The sequence below is a fragment of the Carlito syrichta genome, unplaced genomic scaffold (assembly GCF_000164805.1).
Source record: "Carlito syrichta isolate Samal-C Ts95f unplaced genomic scaffold, Tarsius_syrichta-2.0.1 Scaffold249661, whole genome shotgun sequence".
Taxonomy (NCBI): Eukaryota; Metazoa; Chordata; class Mammalia; order Primates; family Tarsiidae; genus Carlito; species Carlito syrichta.
The window spans coordinates 1-10,795 of record NW_007193757.1 but is presented as its reverse complement, the minus strand read 5'-3'; the positions used below and the strand labels follow the sequence as shown (position 1 = coordinate 10,795).

Sequence of the window (10,795 nt, the reverse complement as noted above, 5' to 3'; positions counted from 1 at the left end):
AGTGCAGTGGCATGCTCATGGCCACCGCAGCCTCAATCTGTTGGGCTCAGGCGATCCTTCCACCTCAGCCTTCCAAGTAACTGAAATTACAAGCATGCACCATCACACTCAGCTAATTTTTTTATTTATTGTAGAGATGAGATCTCACCAAGTTACCCAGGCAATCCCTCTCGCCTCTGCCTCCCAAAGTGCTGAGATTACAGGTGTGAAACACTGCACCCAGCTATTTTTTTTTTTTTTTGAATCAAGAGTCTCACTCTAGTTCAGCTACCTGAAGCTGGAGCACAGTGGCACACTAGCCCTCCTGGGCTCAGCTGATCTTTCTGCCTTAGTCCTTCGCCTCCCACCTCCTCAGCCTTCAAGTAGCCCCAGGGCTACAGGCACATACACCATACCCAATAATTTTTTATAGAGACAAGGTCTCACTATGTTGCCCAGGATGGTCTGGAATTCCTGGTCTCAAGTGATCCTCCCACCTCGACTTCCCAAAGTGCTGGGAATAAATTATAGCCCTGAGCCACCACACCTGGCCAGTGATCGTATAAGAAAAAACGAATGATGGGTGTGGTGACTCACACCTGTAATCCCCACAGTACTTACCGCAAGTGGAATTAAGGCTTGCTTCTCCAGTAGAAATCAGATATGTCTTATTTATCACTAAGTCCTCACTCAGTCTTGGCTCATAGTAGTTCAAACAGCTGACATGTGAATTCAGGAGCTTTTAGGGTTGAGAGGCCTCATGAGACTCTGAAATCATTTATGTTGCGAAACTTGGTTTTGGTGAATAAAAGGAATTTTGTACACACAACATGCAATTTCTCATGTAAGAAGTGAGCTTTAAAAATACGGCACTGCTGTACTGCTGGGTGCAGTGGCTCATGCCTATAATCCCAGTACTTTGGAAGGCGGAGGATTGCCTAAACTCAAGAGTTCGAGACCAGCCTGGGCAACCTGGCAAGACCTTGTCATCTCTACAATTAAAAAAAAAAAAATTAGCCGGGCTCGGTGGCTCAGCCTGTAATCCCGCGCCTTTGGGAGGCTGAGGTGAGTGGATTGCCTGAGCCCACGGGTTCGAGACCCGCCTGGGCAGCGAGACCTCATCTCTACAATAAATAAAAAAATTAGCTGGGCATGGTAGTGTATGCCTGTAATTCCGGCTACTTGGAAGGCTGAGGCGGAAAGATCGCTGGAGCCCAGCAGGTCGAGGCTGCGGTGGCCGGAAACGGCCACTGCACTCCAGCCTGGGCAACCGAGTGAGACTCCAACTCAAAAAAATAAAAAAATAAAAAAATTAGCCAGGTGTAGTGGCAGGCACCCGTGGTTCCAGCTACTTGGAAGGCTGAGGCGGAGGAATCACTTGAGCCTGGCAGGTCGAGGCTGCAGTGGCTATGAGCATGCCACTGCACTCCAGCCTGGGCAACAGAGTGCGATTTCAACTTAAAAAAAAAATACAGTACATACATACATTTGCTCCTACTCAGCAATCCTTTCATTGGCTGAAAATTAACCCCAGTTTATATCTACTTTGGACCAGGTATGTGTATAAGGATTTTCTAAGGAAAAAAACTTTTACATAATCCTGCAAGGCTTTTTTCACCTCATATAAGACATTTATTTTACTGTCTGCACTGTGCTGTCCAACACAGTAGCCACTAGCTGCATGTGGCTAATTATAATGAAATAAAACATAGTATCTCTGCTGATAAACCACATTTCAGGTACTAAACAGCCACATGCGGCCAGTGGCTACAAACCACACAACACAGCTACAGAACTTGCCATCAATTCCAAAAGTTTTGCTGGGCAATGCTGACAGAACTCCTTTGCAGAATCCATTTTTTTTCCTAGCTTGTTCTGCCAATGAGATAAAAATCAAGGTATGTTAAAAACTTCTATGTTAAACTGGTCAAAATATAGCACAGAGAACCACCAGAGATTTTGGTGAGGCAGGCAAAACCTGCAGGTATGTTTCTTGGCTCTGCCTGGTGCCTTGCAGGTCAACCACAAGGAAATACCAGGATCTTTACCTTATTTTCCCTTTCATAAATCTGGGACAGGGCCGGCCATGGTAGTTCACACCTGTAATCCCAGCATTTTGGGAGGCAGAGGCCTGACCCCAGGGGTTTGAGACCAGGTTGGGTAATTTGGCGAGATCTAGTCTTTACAATAATTAAAAAAATTAGCCGGCCATGGGTGGCACACACCTGTAGTTCCAGCTACTTGGAAAGCTGAGGCATAAAAATAGCCTGTCCAGCAGGTGGAGGCTGCAGTGGCTGTGAGCATGCCACTGCACTCCAACCTGAGTGAGACTATGATTCAAAAAAACAAAACAAAACAAGGAAAGCCCTGCCTCCCTGAGGAATACTGAAGGTACCATAAGCCTTGTGTACAATCCACTGATTGGAGTGTGTACATGGACTGGCAAACCTCTGTAGATGGTCATTTCCCACCCCTCCCTCTAAAAATAAGGGAAACAAGCATGTCAGGATTATTTTAAGTATAAAATATGTAAGAGTAAATGCTACATAATTGTAGGCGAAATTTCACATCTAGTCAGAATTTACCGGTCAACATTTCCATATAAGGTACAATAAATAAAGGTTAGGTAGAGCCCATCACTTAAATATGTTTTAGGGACATCTAAACAATGACAAAATGTTCATAAATCTTTTTTAAAATGCTAGTAGACATACTTTACTGTAAAATGTCACTGCTACTCTTTAATGCTCTATTTGCCTTTCTGCTCAAAGGATTGTAATACTTTCTTTTAGCCAAAGCCTAATCCTAGCAGAAAATTATTTGTTTTTTGAGTCAAGAGTAACAAAAATGCACATTCTTTATGCTGGCTAGAAAACTTGAAGTCAAACTAAGTTAACCTGATAGGTCCTTGGCGATAATCTGGCTCAGCCCTTTCCTGATGCAGGGCTTACTGTGGAGTTTACTCCTATCACTACTAATCTGAGTCCGCTGGCTTTTAAACTAGAAGCGCTCTGGTCGTTTAGAGAAGGCGCATGACCACCAGCTGTAACATATTCAGCAATGTCTCAAGACTAACTTCTCATTTCCTACCACTGCTATTGTTACCTCACCAAATCCTTCCTTCTACAACTCAATTTCTTTCTTTCTTTTTTTTTTTTTTGAGTTGGAGTCTCACTCTGTTGCCCAGAATGGAGTGCAGTGGCCGCTCCTGGTCACCGCAGCTTCACCTGCTGGGCTCCGGCGATCCTTCCACCTCAGCCTTCCAAGGAGCCGGAATTACAGGCATGCACTACCATGCCCGGCTGACTTTTTGATTTATTGTAGAGATGAGGTCTCACCAAGTTGACCAGGTGGGTCTCGAACCCGCGGGTTCAGGCAATCCACTCACCTCAGCCTCCCAAAGCGTGGGATTACAGGCTGAGCCACCAAGCCTGGCTACATCTCAATTTCAAATATCCATTTATTTGAATTTCTTAGCTTGATCACAACTAGGAAAGAATCAGAAGACACTGGTGATAAATAACAGTCACACAAACACAAAAAGATATTTAAGTGTTAGAAACGTTTATTTGTCAAAAAATAAAAAAATGGGAGGAGTGGAGTAAACAAGGCTAAATTTCAGCTAATGCTGCACCACGATCACAGGTCAGACATAAAAAACAAAACAAACAAAACAACAACAAAACCCCCAATGGTCCTAGCAATTTCAGAAGATAAGCTTCAGTGTTAGAGTCCAGAGCTAACAGAGAAGAGTCAAAGGCTGCTTGCCACTACATGTTCTTTTTAAAGGGAAAGGAGATGCTGCAGGTAGGGAGAAGGGTTCAACTCCTAGGGAAAGCAAGATAAGAGGGCTTCCACTGCACAGGAAAAAGGGGATGCCAGCATAATCCTTACCTAGGGCTGCTCAGAGGCTGAGAATATAAGGAACAGAGTGAAAGGCTACAGAGACTATTATCAGGAGGAAAGAAAAGTCAACTTAGAAGAATTAAATTAAGAAAGAAAACATAGTTGGTCACAAACTCCTTTGTTTACTGAAACATGAAGCAATGGAAACATCCCGGCAAAGGGGACCGCGCGGAGCAAGTTCTCATATATGACCGCAGCCCGAGGGTTCAGTCCGCAATTATCCTACCTGAAAGAGAGCACAACACAAGAGGCTTACACAATGCCTGGAGAGCAGCTTGGCTCCGAGTACAAGGGCCCTGGTCCCGTCCTGTATTCCAGGGGGAAAAAAAAAAACAAAGAACACAACAAAACCAAGTCAGACTGGATCAAATTTATATCCCACGTAATTAATTATCTAGGAGTCTACCAATAGCTACACATAGAAATCTACTTATATATAGGACAAGATGCAATCTAGCTGGAAGACTGCCGGGTTGGTAGGATAAATACATCTTTCTCATTTTCTTATCCATCATTTAGGCAAGATAACCTGGTGACAGAAGGCTACTGTTGCTGCAAACAAAGGGCATATATACATGATCAAGAACGGAAATTTAATTTTTGGGTCCAGGAAAAGTGGAAGATGCCAAGATCTCCTAAAAGGCCAATCGCACTGTTCTAAATGTGTTTCATTTTCATCTTTCCTAGCAGACACGCTTTCAGAAATGACAGTCACAAAGGGAAGGGTATCAAGGAGCAGCCGGCCCTTCAGCCACCTTCAACATAGCTACAGGCCACAGTTCCAGTAGTTCCCCTAATTGACCATATCTCCCTCACCAAATCAAAAGAAGAAATCACTCCTAGAATATCTCTAATTCTTCTACTGATGATGGGAACTCCAGACATCAATGGCTGGGGGAATAAAAAAGTTAACTCACACCAAGTTCCTCTACTTATTACAGACAAAGGGCCAAATCTTGGTCTTGATCTGTGCCAATCGACTTCAAAAGTTGTGACGTTCTGGATCAGTTCTGCTAGGGTGAGACCCGAATTTGGAGCCCCAACAGCTCTGGAGTATTTCATCCTGGCAGCCTCATTAACATCAGGCTCCTGGGACTGCAACCAACTCAGGGTTATTCAGTCCATTTGAGGTTCACACCTGGAAGGTAAGTTTCTTTAAGAGTCATCACTAAAAGAGGTTAGTTGAACAACCACTGCTTGCAGTCAAAATTCACTTTAAAACGTCTTAGCAATACCTTTTAAAGACCACAATATACTAAATATTTAACTTGGAAACACTCTTGAGAGAAACAGGTTATCTGACAGACTTATACCAGCTTACTTCAGAGGCATATCCTACCTCGTGGTAGATCCAGCTGCATTAAAAGCAAAAATGTAATGGTAGACTCTACAAGTTGTAAGATCATCCACTTCACACACATGAACCAGACTTGCTGCACAATGGTCTCAGGAGGTTCCAAGTCTTGCTGACATGGTCATATAGAATACCTTATCACAGGTTCACACCATATTTACTTATCAATTACATAAAAGAAAATTCCTATGGCTTTTTCTTTTATTTACTGAAACAGGGTCTTACTCTGTCACCCAGGCTGGAGTGCAGTGGCACCACTGTAGCTCACTGCAGCTTTGAACTCCTGGCTTCAGACAACCCTCCTGCCTCAGCCTCCCAAGTAGCTGGGATTATAGACAAGCACCACCATGCCTGACTGATTTTTCTTCTACACATGTGCCAAAGGGTAAGTTAGGAATACTTGGAAACTCAATGGTAACTCAGTTTAACCTTGTTACTAGGCCCCCAATTCGATTAATGTTCAGTTTCAAGGGACAAGGAAATCCATGAGGATATAGTTGTCATGCCACTTCCACTCAGATGAAGAGATTCATCCTTCTCTAGATATTCCTAGTTATTCTGGCCATTCAAACACCTTTGGTATGCATTTCCTGAAGCACTGAATTTTCAGAGCCTATGACATTGGTTTTCATCACCTATACATATGAGGAAATTACCAGTTTATCTAATTCCTTCAATGTTCCTCCTAAGCAAACAAACAAAAACCAAAAATTGCTGGAAAAAACAAAGTATCAGGCTCTAAATGACAGCATCACAGGCTATGAAAAATAGGGCTTAAGTACCCATCTGGAACAAGATGCTGAATTACTAATAAGGAAAGGACTCCATGGGACAGAACATTAAAATGTAAACATTTAAAATTTATAGGACTTTATCTGGCATGTGGATTTGATATTGGAAGTGTTTCCTTTGACAGAGAACAGTGACCCGAGTAGTAGTTTTATTAGCAAACCGGAGGCCTAAAAGTTATATTGAAATTCTCCCTGTGATATTCATACTAGTACCGGAACCTGTAGCCTTCCGCTTAACACTACAGTACTTTTATAGTGGAAAGAGCATGGGTTTTGGAGTCAGACAGGCCTGAGTTTGAATTTTGACTCTACCTTTCATTTACCAAATGACTTCAGCGGAACACATAACTTCCCTGAGCCTTAGCTCCTTTCTCTGTAAAAGAGAAAACATCTCAAAAGCTTATTGTGTAGATGATGTAATATAGCACGTCACAAGGGTTCTCTGAAATGTTTTTCTGTAACTCAAAACAAGTTACAACTGATTAAAGAATGATATTCTCACTAAAAGCGAGTCTGATGTTATCCCAGAAGGAACAAGTTGTGGGAGTCACATTAAAACCTCAACAGGCCAAATGAACTTCTAGCCCTAAAGACTAACATGTAGTTTGCATCTTCTGGATACTGCCCAACAGCAAACAGGTGGCGCTAGCCTCCTCTATGAAGCATGGGTCTCTCTCAAGGGAACTAAGTGGGATCTCTTAACTACACCCACCCCACTCTCACCTCCAGTTTTTAAAAGGCTGAGTACCGCGCTCGGTCCACATACTGCTCCCGCTCATACCGGGCCATGTCATACAGAGAATTCCGTGCAGCTGCTGAAGCCTGAGATAACTCACTCTCTGGCCCATAACCGTAGCCCTCTCCCACAGTGGGAAGCACGGCTGCAGCTCGGCGCAGTGGGCTCCTGTCCCTTCCGTAATAGGACGATGTGGTGGCAGCGGCGGCAGCCATAGCAGCTGAGGTGGCAGCCGCACCAGAGTTCGGCAACAGGTGTCTGTCGTAGGGATCCACAGAAGTGGAGTTGAGGTGGCTGGTCACAGCTGTGCTTTGGACTTGAGGCAGATGGGACATGGTCTGCTCGGCGTAGTTGTACGCAGAAGCTGCTGCCGCTGCCGCCACCGCCTCATAAGAGCGGACCCGGTAGCGCTTGTAGTAGTCGAGTGCTCCGTAGGCGTCATTGTAATACATGGACTCCCCATAGCCCATGGTGTACGGCGTGCGGACCGCTCCATACTGTTCATTATACTGCTCGGTAAAGTCTGCCACACGACCCGTGCGATCTACTGGGCACTCTTTGGACCAGTGCCCCTCTTTTCCACACCGGTAGCAGCCACTCTGGTCTCCCATCCCAGGGGCAGTCCGAAGCCGGCTTGTGGACAACTGCACGTGCATCCTTTTTCCTTGAGGAAACAGATGTAAATGATTTGTGAGGACTCGCTGACGCTGTTTATCCTCCCTAAATGAAAGTAAACGAGTTCTCACAAGACACACACATGCACACACTCCTGTGACCCCATTTCAGCGATCCCCTCCCAAAAGTAGTTGAAGTTTTACTACAGATGACAACTAGAAACTGGAGTCTTCGGAGACTTAATACTTTCTACTTACACCAGCAGCAGACCAGACGCTCTCCTACTTGTCTCCAAAACTGTCCTTGCCCCAAAACACAAAAATGGAAAGTTTCCACATCTTCTCGCTAAGACTGTTATTAATTGTAATGATTTAAAACCTGCCAACATTTCCAAGTCAAATATAAAGCAAAGCCTCAGTTATGTGGATGTGGGAGGCATCTTATCCACCTTTCACTGATTTACTCAGGGCCACCTGAGGCCTGAGCAGCTCCGGAGCTTAAAAACCACAGCAATCTTCTGTCCATTTGTTCCTGCAGCAATTTTTGCAGGTGTCACCAGAGGGCTCTCTGTATCAGCTACACAAATCATACCTGGCTCATCTGCTTCATCTTCAGTTGCTCTGGAAGTTATAGACCTTCTAGATTTCAACCCACTCCCATTTTTTTCCTATAAGGGTGAATCCATGTCTACTGTGGAGAAGAAAACTACCTGACCAAGGTCTCTCATCAACAAGGATTAGAGAGATCTTGCAACAGTACCAGTTTCTTGCGTTCACATGTAATGCAATGATCAGCATTTCATCCTGCCATGTAGCTTACAATTCTTTTTTTTTTGAGTCAGAGTCTCACTGTCACCCAGGCTGGAATGCAGTGGCATGCTCACGGCCACCGCAACCTCGATCTGCTGGGTTTAGGCGATCCTTCTGCTTCAGCCTTCCAAGTAGCTGGAACTACAGGTGTGCACCACCATGCCTGGCTAATTTTTTTAACTTATTGTAGAGAGGAGGTCTCACCAAGTTGCCTAGACTGGTCTCGAATCCCCGGGCTCAGGCAGTTGTCTTGCCCCTGCCTCCCAAAGTGCTTGATTACAGGTGTGACCCGCCAAGCCCGGCCGCTTACAATTCTTTATAGAGGATTATCTATTTGTTAGGAAAAATACAGCATTTGCCTAAAGGCCTTTAAGCATTCCTACAAATAGGCCACATCCACACTTTCAGGAAATGACCAACATGGAGGAACTGCTAAGAGAAGATACAGTTTCATGAATCACCAAACCCAGGGACCCTTACTGACGAAAGTGTCTGAAGTCTTTAAAAGCAGTTTAGGAAAAGCAATATTCTTGGCAGTAATTTAGTCCCAAATTGCAAAGGACTTTGGAGATCAAGTCAATTCTTTCCAAACTGTGGCCAAAAGAAAAAACAGCCAGTGCAAATGTGGAGAACAGGGGCTTCTTGTCATTCTGAAGGGCTGCTCAGAACAAATGGCCCCTCTGCGATCAGCAAGTTATTCTCTTTGACAGACCTTGTTCTGGATGCAGCTATGGGATAGGAGGCCTCGTGCTCCACCAATTCTGTTGGAAACAGCACGATTCAGGATGGCAGCCAGAACAGTGCCATGCACTGACTGGGAGGGGAGCGGGTTAGTGCAGTAATATCACTTCAGTCAGTCTCAGTTCTGCCCAAAGTCTAAGATTCCCACCACCGCAGTTTCTAGTACTTGCTGCCTCCAACTTAAAACTCATTCTTCAGCAGAAACAAAGGTGCTCAGGCTTGCTACCTCCAGATGCCAGCAGTCAGGCAGCATCCACCAACACCACTGACAGTCAATAGATACCAGATGGCAATCATTTTCTGCAAGCAGCATTTACCCAACCCATCGTTTTCAGAGATTTAAATATTCCCATTCTAATTCTCAGAAGTTACTAAGGGCCACAATGCTAACTATGCTTGGAACAGAAACACAGACTTCTGCCCCAATTTATGTCTCAAATAATAATTTAGATTAAAGAATTATAAGTAGCTGGGCCTTCAAACCTGCATGAGAACATTAAGCTGTGTGACAGACACAAACTGTACACTAATTCTGAAGTCAGAGTAATGAAAAGCAGCTAATCCAGAGACCCATAAATACTTCTTTTCTTTTTTTTTTTTTAGAGACACGGCTGGACTGCAGTGGCACCATCATGGCTCACTGCAGCCTCGGAACTCCTGGGCTCAAGTGATCTTTCTGCCTCAATCTCCCAAGTAGCTATTATTACAGGCATGTGCCACCACACCTTGCTAATTAAAAAAAATTTTTTTTGTAGACACAGGGGCCTTGCTATACTGCTCAGGCTGGTCTTGAACCCCGGCCTCAAGTGATCCTCCTATTTCAGCCTCCCAAAGCTCTGGGATTATAGGCATAAACCACCATACCCAGCCTAAAAGTAACACTTTTTTTTTTTTTTTTTTTGAGTTGAAGTCTCACTCCTTGCCCAGACTGAAGTGCAATTGCATGCTCACGACCACCCCAGCGTCAACCTGCTGGGCTCTGGTAATCCTTTCGCCTCAGCATTCTGAGTGGCCAGAACCACAGGCGTGTGCTACCACGCCCAACTAATTTTTTATTTATTGTAGAGACAAGGTCTCACCAAGTTGTCCGGGCTGGTCTTGAACCCGTGGACTCAGGCAATCCACTCGCCTTTGCCTCTTAAAGTGCTGGGATAACAGGCTGAGCCATGGAGCCCAGCCAGAAGTAACACTTTAAAAATTCAATTAAACTTGCACTTTACTTTTATAGATTCTGGGTCCATTTTTCTGAGAAACAAAACCCAGCAATTTTACCTTGATATTTGTTACTAAATCCAATTGTCGTTCCTCCTTTTATTTAGAGGGTGGGAACTCAAGTTTATAAACATCTGTGTCAAAATTCTATCCCTGTGTAGTTGGAAGAAGGATTCAGGTTACAACCTAGAACTGAGAGATATGTAATAGAAGTGACAGGTTTTGGCTGGGCATGGTGCCTCAAACCTGTAATCCTAGCATTTTGGGAGGCCAAGGTGAGAGGACTGCTTGAGCCCAGGGGTTTGAGATCAGCCTAGGCAACTTGGTGAGACCTTGTCTCTACAATATAGAGCACAGTAGCACGTGCCGGTAATTCAGGCTACTTGGAAGCTGAGGCAGAAGGATCGCCTGAGCCCAGCAGGCTGATGCTGGAGTGGCCATGAGCGTGCCACTGCACTCCAGCCTGGGCAACAAAGTGAGACTAACTCAAAAAATAATAATAATAAGCCGGGCTTGGTGGCTCAGCCTGTAATCCCACGCCTTTGGGAGGTTGAGGTGAGTGGATTGCCTGAGCCCGCGGGTTCGAGACCCGCCTGGGCAGCGAGACCTCATCTCTACAATAAATCCAAAAAAAAAAAAAAAATCAGCCGGG

At 44.6% G+C, this 10,795-nt stretch overlaps 2 protein-coding genes across 2 annotated transcripts in view; one reads left to right on the top strand and one right to left on the bottom strand.

Annotated features, from left to right (window-relative positions):
• LOC103253733 (RNA-binding protein 4) overlaps positions 1-4,838 on the top strand; it is a 34,043-nt gene extending 29,205 nt beyond the window's left edge. The window contains exon 3 of the mRNA XM_021709522.1: positions 4,405-4,838. Within this exon, the coding sequence (XP_021565197.1) occupies positions 4,405-4,421 (17 nt within the window). The 3' untranslated portion in view covers positions 4,422-4,838. The remainder of the gene's footprint in view (positions 1-4,404) is intronic.
• Positions 3,523-7,433, bottom strand: LOC103253730 (RNA-binding protein 4B). The gene is made up of 2 exons (XM_008051969.1): positions 6,754-7,433; positions 3,523-4,111 (listed from the first exon to the last, which is right to left on the bottom strand). Exon 1 carries the CDS (start codon positions 7,420-7,422, stop codon positions 6,763-6,765), a length of 660 nt encoding a protein of 219 aa, XP_008050160.1. The 5' UTR covers positions 7,423-7,433; the 3' UTR covers positions 3,523-4,111; positions 6,754-6,762.
• Between the last annotated feature and the right edge of the window lie 3,362 nt (positions 7,434-10,795).

What these genes read in the sequence shown, in the direction of transcription:
- LOC103253730 (XM_008051969.1), bottom strand. Translation starts at nt 7,422, where the DNA reads ATGCACGTGCAGTTGTCCACAAGCCGGCTTCGGACTGCCCCTGGGATG.